Source organism: Phalacrocorax carbo, chromosome Z (genome assembly GCF_963921805.1).
Source record: "Phalacrocorax carbo chromosome Z, bPhaCar2.1, whole genome shotgun sequence".
In the NCBI taxonomy this organism is placed as follows: domain Eukaryota; kingdom Metazoa; phylum Chordata; class Aves; order Suliformes; family Phalacrocoracidae; genus Phalacrocorax; species Phalacrocorax carbo.
Genome location: NC_087548.1, coordinates 32,522,322 through 32,542,352, shown reverse-complemented (window position 1 = coordinate 32,542,352; position 20,031 = coordinate 32,522,322). Strand labels below are relative to the sequence as shown.

General features: G+C 36.1%; 1 protein-coding gene across 7 annotated transcripts in view; it reads left to right on the top strand.

Annotated features, from left to right (window-relative positions):
* Positions 1-20,031, top strand: part of PTPRD (protein tyrosine phosphatase receptor type D) — a 444,998-nt gene that overhangs the window by 374,716 nt on the left and 50,251 nt on the right. For all 7 annotated transcript variants that reach the window (XM_064437711.1, XM_064437712.1, XM_064437709.1 and 4 more), the window contains 2 exons: positions 6,548-6,671; positions 16,615-16,790. In XM_064437711.1, coding sequence (XP_064293781.1) covers positions 6,548-6,671; positions 16,615-16,790 — 300 coding nt within the window. The remainder of the gene's footprint in view (positions 1-6,547; positions 6,672-16,614; positions 16,791-20,031) is intronic.

The window sequence follows — 20,031 nt, the reverse complement described above, 5'->3', positions numbered from 1 at the left end:
ATCAATTTCTTATAAGCAATTTCTTTACAATACTTTCCTCTTTCTAATATTACAAACATCATTCATTAGTATTCTGTAAGTTTACTTTCATAGGATGTGCTCCATTTATTGAGAAACAATTAGTGTAGTCAGCGAACGATGAAAAGTTGTTTGTCTTCTTATTAATAGCACATATGCTATTGTATTAACCTACGTTGTTTGGTGCTTAGTTCCACCTAGGGTAGTATCTGAGCCAGCAGTGTAGTTATGACAGAGAATTTTAAAGACATAATGTAGGAATCTGAAGTGGCACTAGTCAGTTTTGTAGCAGTGTATTATCTCCCTTTGTGCTGTGAATGATTCCTTGGGATAACAGCATTTGTTTATGCTTAGGTAATTAGAAAAATATTGACATAAAAGAAGGCTGGTGTTACCATATCAGGATGCTGGGTTTTGGTTTGATACCTAATGCTATTTTGCCAAGGAATTCCACAGAGGTGGTTTAAGTAGTCAAATACTGTAATAAATACCAGGTTTATGTTGCCCAGCTGAAAACAGTGATATGTGGAGGAAGAGAAAAGTAGTCCACTACTTATATCAAGAAAAATTATTCAAGGACAGACTAGGTAGGTCAACTATAGGTAAAACTGAGTTTTGTGGGGGCTTTTTAGAAAGATTCATTTGCAATATTTTTAGGGTTTTTATGAGCGAAATGGAGGAATCAGTGAAGAATTTCACTGCTTTACTCCTTTCTTAAAAAAATAAATTTTGGCAGTGCTTTAAAAATACATTGAATATTTAAAGCAGCACCAGTGTCTTATATGAGACAAAGTCAGTGTTTTGAACTGCTGGTTTTTATGTACTATATAAAACAAAGCACCAGGTTGTTTTAATCCGGAAAATATTTAAACTAAGCAACGTTTTTCATTACGCAAGTATTCGTCTGCTCCTGATACTTATTACCTGAAGTTGAGTGTAATCCTCTGTTTTCAACCCAAAATTATTTCCACCACAACTGATTATGATATCACGGACAAATTATTATAATTGCAGATGGGGAATAAATAGATTACGCTAAAGACTAGAGGCAAAGAATAATAAAACAGTAGGACTGGTTCTTAAAAAGTTAGGTCTTTTATGTAACTGACACTCTCCTCCAAAGATGTTTTTAAACAAGGGTTATTTTCCTCTTTAAGTATAGTTTAGTTATATATAGCTTGTTTTATTCCATTGGAATCACATTTTACATTATCTCATTTGGCCATAGGAATATTAGCTTGATATTGTAGAGGAAATACCTTTGTCCTTGAGAGGAGTTTGGCAAAAACCTTAGTAGTATTTCTAGCTACTCTTGAACAGTGGGGTCACTGTCCATCACAAGTCAACAGGAAATGTCTCATCTGTGCATCTTTAACTGTTTTTAGGAGCAGGATACAAACTTATATTTGAGTTCCAAAGAAGATTTAGTCATGCAAAAAATGTCGGTTTGTCACCTCATATCTCTTAAAAATGGCAACCTTTACAGTGTGATATGAAAAACTCTGCCTTAGTAAGAAAACATAATTCCAGTTAGCAAGTTGCCATGATCATGTATATTAATACATGCATCTAGCATTCATGTTTTGGTAATGCAGTATGTAAAACTGATGCTATTAGCAAGATTCCTGCATAGTACAATAGCATCCTATCATAGATTCATGTGCTGTGATGTGAAATTCTTATCATAGTCATTGAGATTGGTAAAAGAGGGTCTAATTGTTCATTTTTATGGGTAACTGACTACTTTCTCCAGTTGTGCAGGGTCTATTTGCATTGACATCCTCTCAGATTTGCCTTTTTCATTTTTCTTTCTCTACCTGGTCTTAGGTTTCTCTGTGATCCAGTTATTTTTGGTTATTTAATTTGAGCCTCAAACACAGAACCTACAGTGCTGGGGAATTCTTTATAGGACATGATTTCTTCACCTTCTGGGCTTGTGAAACCTACACAGTAACTCTCAATCCCCACAACACACAAAAACTCAAACCTGCTTGCTCTTAATTTGCTGGTGTAGTGACCCTTAGTAGAGCACTGTTCCTGGGCAGTAGGCATATGTCACCTTACAGCAGGAAGGGTGGCATTTGGTCATACTCTCTTCTTCCCCAGTACTGTACCAGGATATATTCCTGGAAGACACACAGTCACAGCAGGGAACATTTGCCTCTTGGCTAAGTAGTGTAAAGGAAAAGTTCACAATGAGCAGGTACAGAGTTTACTGGAGTGGGGTTATTTTAAATTCTTCTGGGAACATGTTTTGGTTACCATGATACATAGTCAAAGAACTATTTTATGGATGGTGCATTGTACTAGTAAATATTGCTCAAGTCTTTTCCCAGTAACAGATCAGACTTTTGTTCAGCAGCCAACCATTTAGAGCACAATAGCTGAAAGATTAGTCAAAGCATGGGAGGGCAATAACAGTATTACAGATATCTTTATTTCTTTTGCACAAAACACCCATACTACACAGTTATGCTATGAAGAAATCCAGTTCTTTGTTAATGACAGCTTTATTGAAGGCAAGCTTTCAGAATGAATATACTAGAAATCCTATTAAAGTGCCATCCATTAAACCATTAAAGCACTCATTAAAACTGTTAGTACAGACTTGTTATTCATGAGTTATTGGTCTTTCACACTTCTGAAATGTGTCTGCCAATACCACTCTACTCTCTGTTCCAGTGTGGCTATTAAGTCTGAGGAAATATAGATTAACTTTCTTTTGCCAAAACAGTGCTTTGTGGGAGGATAGTAAGGCCACAGAGTGGTTCAGATTGGTGAGAAAAACAGGAAAGATTAAAGTTCAGTCCATCTTCCTGGTTTTGACATAATTTATGTTAACTACATCTGCATGCGGGCCTAAGTATTAATCACTGAATTACACCATCTGGGCATACATCATACAACAAAGTGAATGGGGAATATAGTATGCTGCTGTGATGAACCTATCCTCATCTGCTTCTACAAATAGCTGACAGAAAGCTGCTGTTTTATTTTTTTGCTTGTTATCGAAAAGCAGCTTTAGATCACTTAAACAGTAAGGAATGAAAAGGGGAAGAATAATTCTGAACAGTTGAAGTTAAGCTTTAAATGTGAAGTATTCTTAATAATCTATAAATTCACATTAACAATAGGTATAATAAAGAGCCAAAGTTCTTTCTCGTAATGGGTAAGAATCTACTTAGACCATCATTTTCTAAGTCAACTGTATATGCAAAAATGGACCTTAAATTTTATGTTTGCAAGTAGTTGTAATTATGAATAGATAATTTATGGGGTTCTTTTAATTTGTGTACATCCTTTTTAGATAGGGTAAAGCCCAAGTCCTGTAGCCCAGGTTCAAAACTAGCAGCATGTTAGTCAGCAGTTTATTCTGTTATTTTCTAGTTTTCTTATCACGTGTGAAAAGAAAGTGTATGTGACGTCTTATATTGTGAAGTAAGTTCCAGAATATTTGAGCACCATAGGTAAAAACCTTCAGTTATGTATCTAGAAAAACGCAGAGCAGCATTGCCTTATTCTGGGGCTGAGGCTGCTCTTTAGCTAGCATGTCTGCATATATGCCTCTCAAAAAATTCTAACTAGGTAGCTACAGATAGTGTAGATGTGTTTTATTCGTGGTCAAATAATTGATTTTATTTAAAAATTTATTTAGAGTATAATGCAGTAATATACTGACAGCATCTTCTGTTTATTTTGAAATTCCTATGTTCTAAATTATTACTCAAATTCTGAGCTAAACCCACACTAATTACTTTCTAAACATGGAAACCTGCAAATATCCTGCACAGTTATCTTATTCACCTCCATTCACTCAAAAAGGAAAAGAGGGGGGATTCTTGCTGAGATAAGTCATTATGTAGATTTGATTGCTTTTTGAGTCATATGATGTAGATTAATTGCTGGTCAGCTGATAAAGAGGTACATTACACGTCTTATATTTATTTTATATGTATATGACTGTCCTCTTCCCAGTGCTGATGGAAATCTGGTTCAATTTCATTCTCTTCACCTTAGATGAAGTAAATAGCATTTAGCAGTAAAGACAAAAATATTTGTGCTTCTAAATGAAGCAGTGCTTACCTACTTCAAAATTCTATCAGCCATCCACCCCAGAGGATGGGAGTACATTCCTGTGATGAAACTAAATTGTATGAAAATTGAATAAAAAGTTTTCAGAGTAAAATTTTACCATAGACTTTATTGATAAATAGGAATATCACTGTGTAGTCAGAAAAAGTAATGTTTTGGTCAGAGAAGGACAAAGCCCTAGTATTGGAAGGATCAGATTACTATGTTTGTACTTAAGCACAGCACAGAAGCAATGTCTACTTTTGTCAGTGGCAGAATACCAACTGGGTGGTAGTTTGTTGTTCCTATATGTGAAAACAAAATACAACAAAGCCATCAACAGCTTTGTAAAACTCTTAATAAGTAGTCTATTGAGGTACTAGCTTAAGAGTAGTAAGATATTAATGCTGTTAACATATTAAGATATGTTAAGCATAGTCCCACAAATTGCTATGATTGTGAACCCAATTATTGCCTTTTTTAAAACATCTTTTTGTGGGACAAGAATTGAGTGGAAATTAAAAGAAATCAGGTTCATTCAGAGCTGCAAGCCATTTAAGAACACCGTTTGAACTGTTAGTAGCACATACAGCAATACAATTCAAGTGAATCATATCCAAACCACACGTAAAATTTTAATGGCCTTCATCATGCTCTGAAGCAGTTAATTTCTTCCTCATTTCTTTAAAAAGTCTTATTTTGTTTCCTTTCGAGAGGAGCTGCCACACGATCTGCCTCAGCTACAGTAGGTAAAGCAAAATGCAAAGCGTGAGCCAGAACCTGAGTCATCATACTCCCCTGCTTAGCAGATCTCGGCTAGGTTATTCAGGGGAGCTCAGCCAGGCCCAGGAAAATTAGCTGGTAACGGTTACAAAAGTTACTTGAGTCTTAGGGTATTAAGAGATAGGATAAGGTACTGGGGCATGGTTTTCTAAACAGAAATTCTAAGGTATTCTAAGACCTCTCAACAGGCAGCTAGGCAAAATGAATTTTTTTAGAATAATCTCAAGAAATTCTCTGATTGTTACATAAAAAAGTTGCATAAGATATGTAAAGATACATGAGAACGAAGCAGTTTTCTGACTGGCCAAATAGTAATTGTTATTCTAAGGGATAAATCCTCCTAGATCACACTAATGAATTTTGCACATATTCACTTCTGATTATACCTACTCTAATAGATTACAGGTCATGTTTTATTTCCATTAACATAAAATGGACTCGCAGATGCTGTAACCCTGAGAGGAGTCAGTATAAATGATGTAAAAGTGATGGCTTGATGCTGTAGTGGCAGCATGGAGCTTCCAACTTGTGCTTTGTTGCTGGCCTGTCTACTCATGGAAAATGAACACAGTGTTGGTGAACTGCCCCATCTAGGCTTATCTGGGTCATTAGTTTTATATAATTTACAGCAACCTGGCATAGGGAGCTGCTGATTGTTACCAGGAGTAAGCAAAGGGCATGAGCTGCAAACCATGGTTGCATATACACATTGATGAAACAATTTTAAGATCTCTAATGTTACAGAAAGGGAAGGTAAAACAATACATGAATAATTGTGACTTCTCAGTATGAGATGACCTTTCATACAGCCAGTATCATAGCGCCATAAGCAAGTACCATCTGTTATGTATTTTGGATTTACCCAGCTGTATATACACCTCAGCCGTAGAGGTAAAAGTAAATAGCAGAGCCTGGAGTCTTCCTGCTGGTGAAGGATGAAGGAGTGTGGGAAAGCTTCTCAGTAACTCCATCCTGGAACATGACAAAAGCAGGAAATAAACAGTGATTCTAGGACCGTATAGTTATGTGTTTAAATAAGAGATCATTAAAATTTCAAATATATCTGAATTTTTCTTTTATTTATGACTCAATGAAATACAAATCAAGTCTCTTTATGTTGTCCCTGGATGATATGCAGTTGGTTCCCTGAGCAACACTGGTATCATGAGTTGGCGTGGCATCAAAATGAAAGAACACAAGTATTATTTTTCTTCTGGAGAACATCTTCAGGAACATTTGGGGTTTATTTAGTAAACAGGACACTGAATTGTTTGAACATGTGCACGTAGTGATAGAGAAAGACGAAAATATTTATCCCCTTCATTCCAGTGTTTTCGAGAATTCTGACATTTTTTTTCATTCTTGGTTATGCTAGAACCCCTCACTTGCCAAACTGAATGAAAAGAAAAAAGGATGGATAGCATACCCTTGCCTTTCTAAAGAGAAAATCTTGAATTTGAAAAGCTTATGGTTTAAATTCCTGATGGAAATTTCAGATGTATAAATGCAGAATGCTTTATATAATATGCTACAATGTGTCTCAAAGTCATAATTTTCTTTCAGAAGCAAAATAGATCCAGAGTAAACTATGGGAGCATATGGTTTGTAATTATAAATACAACAAGTATGCAGTCCTTAGCTAAAAGTTTTCTTTTCTTCTCTTTCTGTTTTGAAGTCTATTGATCCCGGTCAGCAGTTCACATGGGAACACTCTAACCTGGAAGTAAACAAACCAAAGAATAGATATGCGAATGTAATTGCATACGACCATTCTCGTGTTCTACTCTCAGCAATAGAAGGTAAGGAGACCTTTAAACTTAAACTAATTAAATCCTAAAATCCAGTATAATTTAACCTCCTGATATCTTCACATAGAAATATAAAGAAGTGGTATTTTCCTATAGTATTTTCCTATTCCTAAAGTATTTTCCTATCCTAAGGTAAATTCCTATGATGACAATCCTTTTCTGATGTTCACTCTCAGTAATTCATTATGAAAATGCACTAAAATTTACACAGAGTCACATATAGCACTGAATGCATCAGGTCCCTGTGTGTATGCCAATGTGTTATCTAAAGTAAATTATCATTGCTGTTTATTTACACTAATACTACAAAGTAAATACAGCAGTAACCACGCACGAATTGAGCCTTTTGTTGGTCAATGACATTATCAACATATCCGCTTATTGAGTTTCAGTTGCCAAATACTTAATGTGGGAAAAAAGTAAGTTCACCTTTACATTCTCAGGGAGAATTTTGAGAGCTCTCTGTTAAAACTTGTCTTTGCTTCTTTTCCATTTATAATCTGAGTGTTAAACAAGAGTCTTTAAACAAGTGCCCATACGCAGACATTGTTGGATCCTCAGCATTTCGCTGCCAAAAGATGGGCAGAGGGGTATAATGAGATCTCTTCATTGTATCTTTCTTTGTCAAAAAGCATTCCAAACACTTGAACAACTTAGAGTTTTAACTTAGGCAAACTGTCCAGGGTGATTAGCACTGGTATTGAGTCTCTTGCAATGGGATGCACTGGTTTTCACTCAGAGGATTTCTTTTCTTATCAATTCTGCCTTACCATTAACCTGCTTCGTGGGATGAAGACAGATTTTCAGTTTATTCTGTATTGTTGACAGTCAGGTATTGATGATGGCCAGAATATAATAGGGTATATATTTAAGTGAAGCAATTTAAATGAAAATAAATTTTGCCTTTAGTAACTCTGACAAGGCTTGCATATGATGCATAAAATGTAGGGAACTGTATTCAGGGTCATGATTATGCTACAAATTAAACTGCACAGTGTTTTAATTTACACTTACAAACAGCTCCTTGCCTTTGGCTACTCCAGACCTGAAGACACTGGATACAGGAGGGACAATATTTTTAGGTGTAATCCATTTTTATGTTAGCTGCTTGGTGAATAAAAAGGTAATCCCACAGACTGAAGTTTAGATCTTCCCTTATTTATTGCAGCTGCATACTGTGGGCTTTGATAACACAGACAAGAGCTTCTCAAATATTTTAGAAAATGTAAATGATTGCCTTGAAGAATTTGCATATGATAATCTGCTTATGTTTGTTCCACCTCTGAGGCTCAAATAACATTTCTGACAAGATTTATTGTAACATCACTTATATTTTTCACATTGCCTTGTAGAAGAATATAGCTATATAGAAACCAGCTGCTACCTTGTAGAACTGCCTTTCTCAAAGCTGAAGAGAGGGGTATTTTAATTAACATTGTATGTGATGTAATTCAAGAAGAATATCCCTTTGTGTGTCACTGGTCCAGAGAACTAAATGAATGGTCAGGAAAGGCCAGGAACAGCAATTGGACAGAGATTTTGAACTGTTAAGCAGTTCTTTGAAACAAAACGTTTAGCCAGAAATAAGTCTATTTGACAGAAGACTCAATATTTTCATAGGATTGTGTTTGGAAAAAGAGTTGTGTAATGGGAAGAGGAAAGAGAGGAAGAAATCTAATTGCAAACAAATTTATTTGTTCATTTATGTCAGACATCTGGGCATTAAAAGTTGTGCCAGGTTCCCCTTCATGTGAATGACCAAAAAAACTTGGTTTCCTTAAAGAAAATCACCATATTCAGAGAAAAGGAAGAAAATTCAAGGCAAAACAGAAAATATTTGTCAAAGCAATTAAAAGTACCAAATTACACATTACATTAGACTTCTTTTTAAAATAATAGATAGTAAAAATATTTAAAAATCTACATTGTACCTGTAGGAAAGGAATGAGTATTTTAAGGAGCAGGGACAACCTACAGTTGAATTGTAATGTTTAATTCCCTTTTTTAAGTAAGAAATACCATGATGAGGCTAAAATTTCTAACTCTACAGTAGTCAGTGACCCTAAACAAAGAAAAATATTTTAGCCCTTTGAAATATCACCGTTAGATGTAAAATCACAAATGGGATTTTGACCCAGTTGGTGATTTGCATAATTTTAAGTATTTTCTCAGTCTTCAGCTTATGGTGAAAAAAGCAACATAAATCAAATATTAAATGCCTCTTTGTGCTATGATAATTTGTATTGAATACAGCAAGAATTTTGTATTTAATTATTCGTTAAATTTTTCCCCCTGGGATTTTGCATGATTGTGTTTCTGAAGTTGTGTGTGTGTACCTTCATAAGTTTAATACATTGGTCTTGGCATTTGGAATAAGTGCTTTTCTTTCAAGTTGTAAGTAAATATTCCTACAATGAAAATATGCCGTCTACCTAGCATTTTAATTAGTTAACAGCTGTGTTTGTTTTCATGCTGCCAGAGTAATCAATACTTTGAATATTGTTTTCTAAAAAAAATATCCTTTATCTATGTTACTGTACAAGTTGATCAGGACCTAAATTTGGACTACACTACATAGTGTTACAACTGCATGGAGAATATTTGCTTGGATTTTACATATAAGCCTAATCTGCAATTCTTTGGTGTCCAAAAGAAGGCATGCTATCAGTGAGATTTGAATAAGTACTGCACTTTCTAAGATTAAGATCTCCATTCTACACCATTTGTTGCCATTTAAGAGCAAATATATATGAACAAGATACTAAGCATCTGCCAAACTGTAACCCTACACTGACAGTCACTTTGCCTCTTGATGGTGTTGCACAAATGTGGAATGCTGTAATTGCTACTCTAGAATGGGGTATGACTCTGGTTTTGTTCAGTTGCCCAGCTCTGACCATAGCCAATATGAAGCATTTCCTAGAAATTCTTAAGAAGCATGCAGCAGATATTTAAAATTCCTTCTTTCCACCCATTGATAGTATCAAGTCGTTGAAAATTGTGTTAGTACTGAAACATAAGGCTTAGTTGTACCTTTTTTAACTTTTGTTACACATATTCAAACCTGGTTTTGAATCCCTGCTACGTTCTTGGCCTCTGTAATTGCATATAGCATGGAGTTCCACAATAGAATTGCTCACTTTGCAAGAATTTTTTTTTTTTAATATTAAACTCACCACTGTTTAAACTTTTATTACATTAGACATCCCTTTGGAAGGACACTCAGATTAGTTGTGGTAATTTGAATTTCCACCTGCAGGAAAATATCACATCGCAAAATTTTGTTCCCACGTTCTTGAAATCTCGTTGCTAATGTTGTGCTGCCTTTGGATGTGTCTGGGAGGGACACTTGGAGGTTTACAGTGTGATGAAAGAATGTTATAATGTAGTGAAGTTTATTGTAGACTTCTAAATGGTTTTGAGAGGAGAATTTTCAGATTAAAGGAGATATAGAGCAAGTTAAAGCAGCTAGGTCTGTGATCTTAAACCTCTAAGGAGTAAACAAAATTACTGGGGGGAAAAATTATTAAACATTCTGCATTTTAAAAAGTCTTGCCAGTTCTTTTAGGAGACATCCAAGACTAAAAGTTTGCCATATGTGGTGTGGATTTGCATAATGACAGTGATTAAAAAAAAGTTTAAAAACAGTATCTATCGTATTTCAGCAGTGTAATTTTTGTTTGATGGGAAATATAATGGCTTTAAAATGCTGCTAAAGCTTGAAGTCTCTGACTGTAATATAAATGGACAAGAAAGAAAAAGGCAAAAACTGCTAATATTATTTGATTGCTAGTTTTTGGTAAATTATCATCAAGTATGTAGGCCATCTTCTTTAGATTTAGAAAGTATCCTGGTCAACATAAATTCTTGAACATCTACTGAACATTCATGGATTATGCAAATATTTTCACTCTCTCACATTACCTTTATGTTGCATTCTGATAACAATGTGTTGTTACACAGTTAGCGTAATTGTATGCACTTTTCCCCTGCAAGCCTGGAGTGCCTTAAAAACAACAAAAGTATTTCAGTGATGGAGTAATGGGATAGAAAAAGATAAGTGAAGTAGGCTTCATGGTGTAGAAGTCTCTGTGAAGTAGACTTCACAGAGTAAACTTCATGGTGGTTGTCTCAACAGCAATGCCAAGACAAGTTGTAGGCATAACTACTTATGCTGTTATAGTTGTAACGTAACAAGAAAAATTGTGTCATTCTTGACACCCTTGAAATCAGCTCAGAACAAGTCTGACTTTTTCCTGTATACATACCCACACTGTTCATTGGGGAAATCTTCAGCAAAATGTCTACTGGCTTTGTTCTTGAATGGATAATGAAATTTTGGCACCTCACAATTTACTGTGCAAAGTCGTACTGAAACTGGTTTTGCAGCAATTATCAAACCAGAAATCATTTCATTTCCTATTAGTAGAGGCACTCATTGGCCCTTTTAGTGCATCATTTAGAGGTAAAAATGAATATTTCTATCCCAAAAAAAAGACTCCTTTGATAAATTACTTTGGTGTTACTCAGTCTTAAAGAGTTGGAGAATCACTAAATCAAGTTTCAACCAGCTGTAAAGTAATCACAGTATGATAACTTGATGTTGGATTTCGATATCTGCTTTGAACTATCTTGCAACTTACTGCTGTCTCAATGTATTGTGGCCAGCATTCTGGCACAATGCTGTTAATCTGACTCTGTGAGGAATGCACTGAAGAATCTGTTTACTTTCATTCTGTACCCTTTCTTAATACTAGCCAACTTTTAAAACAAAATAAAAAAGAACAAATCCAAGCTTCCTTTCTTTTTCTTAACAGAGCTCCTCCTGTCTCCCAACCTGTTTTTCTGCTACTCACCTTCCAGGTTTCTCTTCTTGCCTGCAGATCTCCTACAGCTCCTAGTTCTTAGTTTCCATCCCTACATTTCAAGATTTTATTTTTCTCATCTTTTTCTTTTCTTTGCAGGTATTTCTCTTATGTCCTCTACACAATCCCTTTCTTTGTCTTGCTTAATACTGTACCTTCTACCCACCCCTTTTTGACATTGTCTTCTTCCCATAATTCTCTGTAATCCAACATTTCACTTTTAGACTCCATATTTTTCATCCTTTCCCTCTTCACCACTGTCCTAGTCCTAATCGTCCATCCACAATCCAGCAATATATAGGTTTTCTTTTTCTGTAATTTCTTTTTCCTTCTTAATTTATATTGTTAGGATGATACTAGTGAATTTTCAGAAGTCTTTGTAAAAACCTTTCATTTTAGCAGTGATTATTACTACAATATCTTCATTGGGCTTGTGCTGCTTCATTTCTCAATGAGTTCTTACAGTACAAATTTGTGCATAGACAATTTGATAATCTCCTTAACTATGTGGATTTTATGTTACAAAAACTTCCACATGACCAGTCGTTACTGGCACTTAGTAGTTGCCTTAGTTAATTTTTGCTCTGACAAAGTTTAAAACATCAGTCGTTGATTTAAATGAATAGTACAGCCTCATCAGCATTTTGAGTTCATTGTTGCATTTTTCCAACTTGTTTACAAGCATGAAATAATTTAATCCTATTACTTCACACTCTTTTTATGACTAACAGCACATCTCTTAGGGAAGTAGCACAGAAACAAAGGTTTATGGTTTAATTTGTTTTAAATAGAAAGGCTGTTCAGTACTTAGCCTTTGTAAAGGCTTGAAATAATTTCATTATTCGATTTCAGTTTGTGAATAAAATGTGAAGTCTAATTAAAGCTATTTAAGATTATAACTGTCTTCAGGAAATCAAGTGAATCATTCTGAGGTCTACATTATTAGCCTTCTGGATCTGAGTCTATGTTGCAGCAAGCTGTACTGTCATCTCAGTTCATGAGTACAGTCTCAGTATAAATTGGGAGCTATAGAGTTCATTTGTTTTTTTAATCCTTTGCACTTAATCGTGGCATTGGCTAATTTTATTTCATTGCTCATTCACTCTTACACTGTAAAATCTGGACTGCTTTGTCCTCTTGAGATATTTGAAAATGGGATGTCTTTTATGCTCAACTACTCCCCTGATTCTTCCCCCATTGTGCTTGATTCCTGTCTGGCAGAATAAGGAGACTGCAGACTGTGGTCATTCATCACCATAATTGAAAAGGCTACTAGAAAAATAGTTATGGTAGAATTATGATCTGGAAGCTTAGTCTTCAGCTGTCTTTGTGTGCAGAAACTGTGTCTCAGGTTGTACTGTGTGGGTTACCCTAAATTTACATTTCAGGTATGACATCCTAAATCTGCAGTAAAACCCACTGATGCCAATAGACTTAGTTAAGGTTCATATCAATATTACTGAAGGCAGAATTTGGTTGCTTTGTCCCCTTCTTGACCCATGTTTTTACAGAACAACTGACCTCTCTTAACTATTAAACCCAAATTTAAGTAATGATGGCAATTGCTGCTGTGTTTGTGAGTATGTTGCCTTCAAGCTATGGCAGCATACAAAGGTTTGCAGGATTTCATTGTACTGCAGTCAAACTAGTTGTTATTTGATTGTTTTTGCACTATTAGACTTGACAGAGAATTGTTTAGCTTTCTCAGCTCAGAATGAGGTTATGGCCAGAAAAATCATTGCAGAAAGTGACATTTTAATGTTTAGATTTATTTGCCTTTGATAATTGTTTCTGCTTGGTCAGTGTAGATATTTACAGATGTTCGGTTTTTGTATATGTTATTTTTAAAGTGCACACACTTCACTAGGCCTCCTATGATAAGGCACCTGCCCTAGAGGGCTTTAAGTTTATGCATTCTGGGGGCATAGCTGATGAAGCGAAAAGTGGTGTGGCAAAGTATGAGAAAGAAAGTGAGAGTGGGAAAATGATATTACAGAATACAAAAGGATTTTGGAACAAGATGTGAAACTGAGGTCATGCATGAAAACAGTGATGAAAAAAGACTGTGTGAGAGATGGATGTGATACTTAAAGGCCCTATGAGAATGGATGGAGAACAAAGAAAACACCTAATGGAATCTGTGGGTGAGAAAGACAATGGAGCTGAGCATTGTGAATCCTGTTGTTCTCCTGATCTCAATAGAGATATAACCCTATAGAGTACTATGTTGTCCTAGAGATAAACCCTTGATGAATATCTTCTTGCAGTGCAAAGTGTTGGAGCAGTACCTAGTTTTTCCCGAAACTGCATTAGCTAAGTCACTAATGGTTCCTCAGGTCCTGCAATACATGGACTTTCCTGTCCATGTCCCAGCCACATCCTTTTCATGCACCAAGAGGCTGAGTTCTGGCTAAAGCACATACAGGATTTTTTGTGTCCTCTTGATAAAAGGCAAGTGGAGAAATACAGAGGAAGCTGGGAAGAAATCTTCTTTGCAAATACCAGTAATTGCTAACCTTAATTCTTTCTTACTAGCATCTGTGATCAAGGAGGGTATAATCTGGAAACTTTACTTCATTGTAATGCAAAGAATTTGAATTTATTTAATGTAGAAGTTATTTATTTCAATATGATTTATCAATAAATTTAATACAAGTTAGGAAGTAGAAAGACCATTTACAATTTTAAGCATTCTAGATGCTTTTACATCAGGTACTAGGACTGGCTGCTAAGATTTGTAAAGATCATTCTTTAGTGCACAGTTTGCTATACTTCTCGTGCTTAATTTTCATGCTGACTTTGTGCAGTAACAGCTCCAGAGGACAGCTTTCCCAGAAGATCATTTAACCACTTTACAAAGTGTTGTTTTTCTTTTTCATTTTTTCCTCAGGCTTTTATTTATAACATATGCTTCAAAGTATGATACCAGGGATCATAATATAATTCTAATTTATGCAGAAAACATTTCTTACCAGCCTTCTCAGTTCCTTTGGTAATAATACCCAGTTGGTGTAGATTTCTCCTGTTGGCTTCATTTTTCTTTTTCATCTGTTTTGTGCAAAAATGTTTTATTATCTTGATAAAGGAAGAAAATACAGCATTGTGCCTAGTAGTTGTATTTTCTAAGTCATTAATTCCAATATCCACAGTAAGAAGTGTCATGTAAAAAAGTTTCAAGTTGACAAGAGTGAGGCTTTTGAACTCCAATTTCTGCCTTTCATGGAGGGAAATCATGCTTTTCAGCTACAGACAATGCAGGTTTTAAATGTTTTTTATTTTGTTTTATTTTTCTCCCAGAAGGGACTTTCAATCAGTTCTAACCATAGTCAACCAGTCTTCCCGTGTCCATCCATGCATCTTACCCGGAGATTGCCATTTGCTGTCTTTCTCGTGCCCCTGAAGTTACAAACTCTTTCCTTCCCTGAAATATATTGTCAGATTTTTCCTTTAATTGTATAGAAAGTCAAATTAAATAAAAATGTGTGTTTAAATATAATTTGAACATACAAAACAAGAAAATCTGTTAAGATTTATTGGGCACAAAGGCAAAATTTTATGCCAGGCTACAGCTGCAGTAACCCATAATCTGAATAATTTCAAGATTATATTGGGTCTTAATTAGTGTCACGGTTAATCAGTGGGTTTGTTCATTACTAAATAAGTAGTGGAATGAAAAACTAAGTTTACCCAGAATGAGTGGAGAAACTTTAAACTGTAGCTAAAAACAAAAAAAGCAAAAAAAAGGTTGAAGAGGTACTTCTACTTTCCATTCAAATTTAAGCTATTTTGGAAAACATTTTCAGATGTATGCCACTGGTTGTCAGGAAAGACCTTTTGTGTCATTTTATTATGATGCATAGCTCTGTACTTCAGCTAACTCTTCTGGGGAACACTTCCAGTTTTAAGACTGCAGTAATGTGGGAAACACTGCTTTGCCATCCCATCAGCACTGAGATCTCACATGAGTATCTTTTCTTCCTCAAGTCATCATTTAAAAAACCATCAGTGACATCAAAACTGGTGTCTGCCGTGCTTTGTCTTCCAACATAGTCTGAGTTAAAAGCTGGACACTGCACCACTGGGTCCAAGAGGGACAGGTCTGAGACATCTATGTCCATATTTACCCCTTTCTGTGAGCATGGCTGCCTTATTAGTATAGACTAGTAACATGGTCTTCTCTACAGCTAATACTCCTCCTCGATCTTGGCAGACACCATGTTATGGTTTGCTTTCAGTACAGACATGGCACTGCATACCCTCAATTAAAGAGATTCCAGTTAGGAGCTGGCTCACCTGCATGTGGCTCAAAGCATGGACATGTGTCTGGTAGACACACCCAAAGTCCCTCTGTAAGTCTTGTCCAAAATACCTGAGCCTCAAGCATTTGGCCATGTAAGTCCAATGTGCCCGGAGGTCTTGGATTCCGCCTTCTGTTCATGTATTTAATTTTTATTCAGGCTTGCAGAGGTCTATATTTCATGCACACACCATATAACAGATTCCGCTGTTTCTTAAACCTGACTTACATAATATGTTTTGTTAAAATAAAGCTCATTGTTAGCTTCCCATGTAATGGGGAAAAATGAATGCAGTAGTAATATTAATAGTCTGACAACATCAACCCTTTTTCTATTTTTAAAAGAAATGCAGTGAACTCAACAGGAGAGTTAAATGGCGCCTACTCAGGGCACCTGATGGAGACACTTCCCTGTCTGGCCCAGGCAGAGGCTACCATACCTGGTGGGTGACTGCAGGCAGTGACAGATCAGCTTTTAAATGCTGCTGTTTCTACTCTCAGGTCTCTCCATCTGCTACAGATTTTCAGGCTTCTTTTATACTTCCTCATGAGACTGAGTCCTTTGTTTCAAAAGAATGGTTATTCCCAGAGAGACCATCATACCCCTCGGCTCCACAAATGGCATACACTCACTTGCAAGTACCCATGTACTACTTGGCATGCAGCAAGCTGAGATTCGCTGAGCCAGCTGTGTCACGGGATTTTTTTAGCCCTTGTAGAACAGGACAACACACAAATGCTGCCCCATGTTTTCACTCTTCTCTCTTTGCAGGCATACCAGGCAGTGACTATATCAATGCCAACTACATTGATGGATACAGAAAGCAGAATGCTTATATAGCAACACAAGGGGCATTGCCAGAAACCTTTGGTGACTTCTGGAGAATGATGTGGGAGCAACGGGGTGCGACTGTCGTCATGATGACGAAACTAGAGGAGAGGTCCAGGGTGAGGAAAGCATATACAATGTTAATAATATTGTACCTGAGTAATCACTTACATAAGATTTGTTGCTTTATACGTTGTGTCTGCCTCCTTTATATGCACAAGAACTGATTCTTTTTTTAGGTTGTCAACAGTTTAAAGTGTCCATACTATGAAAATTACTTATATAGGAAATGTTAGCTCCACTGTGAAATTACCAAGTCACACTACTTACTTCGTAGAGCCTTTTATACTCTGACCCATGGTGACGTTTTGTTTTCTTTTTCAGTCATACTGGAAATATTAGAAGGTGATTGAAAATGCTACTTTCCCTGTAGTGTCAAGAATACGATTGTATCATCCTGTTGTGAAGAAGTTTATGTATGTCAACAGCATTAAATTTTCAGTTTTATATGGTATAGATTAAACATTACTTAGATCACTGAGGATTTGGATTTCCTTAAGAAGCATAAGAATTTTTTCTAGCACATGCTGGGTGTTAGGAAAACTACAACAGGATGTGCAGTAATAGAATACAAAATTATCTGTGGTATTTCAAATTCAATTTTACAGGGCAAAGTAAAATTATGAAAGGCAAGGACTAAAACATAAGGATACTATTCTAATAATAGAAGTGTTAGAAAAAAAGATGTGCTATATTTGAAGGGTAATTAAAAGTAATAATACCTTTTTGTTAAGTAATAAGAAAAGTGATAGAAAGAGTAGTACCAGACCACTGTGTGTTGCATGAAGATTTACTAGCCGGTCCGTGTTTGATGGCATTCATCAATTCTAATGTTAGATGGTATTTGGGGAGGGAGGGGAGTGAAAGGAAAAAAAATAAGAAGAGAAAGATGGTGAGAAAAAGACAAGGGCAAAAAAACCCATTGTCAGTGGTCAGTCAGAGGGAGAATTGAGTGTCCAGCCCTCAGCATCCTCTCCAGTAGAGCAGGTGATTCCCCCATCATACTTTTCCCACAATAACTCTGTATTTTATGTCAAGATGTACTCAAACTCCTCATGGGTTGTTCCTGCTTATGATGCTGTTATTGTTGCTGGGAGCGTGTGTTGACTGGGGAAGGTGTTATGTGGCTGGTTCATTGCTGAGCTTTCTGCAAACACATTAATGAGTCCTGTAGTGTAAACCAGAAGCTACAAACAAATGTAAAAACCAGGAAAGGGGAGAAAGAAGGGGTGATACTAACATCAGTGGCAATTGCTTCCCTTGGGAACCTTCCAGAAAAACAGTATCAGCGTTTACAAGTATAAGCCCAGGAGATGAATTACAAATGAGTGCAACGGGAAAAATACTGCCACAGGCATTCTGTGGTACGCTGTCCTGGGAGCTTGTGTGAAGGGGTAGGGAGCTGCAAGTGGGAGGCAGGCTGCAAGATTGCAGGTGGAAGGCTCTTAGCAATACAGAAAGCTAAGGTTCCTAAGGCGCTGTGCAACATGTGTTAAAGAATGCCATAAATACAGAGGATCAAGAACAGTTCAGAAAGAAAGAAAGAGACTAGGGAGGATGAGAGGAGATTTACCATCCAGAAAAGCTTTTCAATCAGTAAGAAGTATCTTATGGAGGTAACTGGATAATAGTTGATATTTCAGTCACTCATGTGTGAGCTCCATTTCAAAATGAAAATATTTTTGCATATATAAGCTTGGAACAGGGGGGAATGCACTGTGAAGCCTAATGCTGTACTGTGCTGGCATTGATGGTTTTTTTTCATACTTGGATACGTATAATTGCAATGATTACATAACCTGTTGAACCTCTTGGCAGCGGTCATTCCTTTCTGGAGGCTTATCAAAGTACATATATATTTACTCCTTTACCATTTCGTCACTTTTTAAAAATAGAGTAGGTTTTTTGTAGTTCAAGCAATGTATAGCATTCTAATTATAGAATCTCTTTCTGCATGTAAATTTAGCCTACATTAACATCACTGCCTGTATGTACCTGATGGCAATTAGTACATAGCAGAGGGTAATTCCATCAGAAATTTTCATTTTATCTTGAGTCTACAGGCCTTGTCTAATCTAGGCACTGACAGTTGTTTGGAATTAAGCAAATGGAATTTTACCCATTTCTTCACTAATTACTTCTTACATAATAAAGTTGCTGCTAAATAGCATCAGTGCTTAGAAAAAATCTGATCCTAATAAGCAGCCCGTTGCAGAAGGTATGCTTAAATACTTGAGAGTTTATCTTAATACTGCAGGCCACAGACAGCCACTGTCTAGAAAGATGTTTTGATCTAACTAAATGGAATGCTACTCATTCTCTCCAATAATTGCTTAGCAGAGTTTTAAGCTAACTCTAGCTTTTGCTGACTGCACCCTAAGAAAACACTGGTCAGAATACTAATCACCTCCAGAAGTGATTAACATTCAGCAGCAATACATTCCCTGAGTGTAATGAGAGACCAGACAATCTAGTCGATGGATTGTCTGTGCATTCAGTGCTTATGTTTGCATATTTTTTGTGCATAATTTAGCTTATTCTGTGTTCACAGGTCAAGTGAGTTTGATGCACTCAATGCAGAACATTAGAGAGCAGCTATCCAGTATGTAATTCAGCTCCAGTCTTAGAGACTACAACTCTGTGAATATGGCATACTAGTTACTTCTTCTCCCAATACAGTAGCTATATGTAATGCAATTAGTGGTATTGATGGTGAGGAAGCAGTGGGAATCCCTGTGTGGGAAAAGGCTATGATGACAATATTTCATTGTTATTTTTATTCATGCTATCATTTTTATATAACATATCCTTATAGCAGGCAACCAAGTGAAATTTCAAACATGAAGTACAAACACTTTACATACCATTAGAGATGAAGATCTTCACTAATTTTGTTTCTCTTTTTCATTTGATTCCTTTTTGATTGCTTTTGTGTCTTGGCAGCCTCATCATTATTCCTGCTGCAAGGCAAGACTATTTCTCTTTGGGACTTCATCTGCTTTCCATCTCTGTGTCGTCATTTCTGTTTAGCGTCCTTTTTTCATTATGTAGTCCTGCAGCTTGATATCAGCCTTTTTAACCTGGACTGCATAGATAAAGATGGGGATTTTAATTGCTCTGCAGAAACAAAGTTGGTTCATTAGCATGTGTTAGATGTCTGAGTAACTTCAGCTTTGAAAATGTACATATTTTACAGCTGAGTACATCAAATGAAGATGTTACAGTGAATTAATTATTCATTTGTTTGCCTAAAAGGAAGCTTCAGGAAAAGAGAAGCTTTTTCACTTGTAACCTTTCACA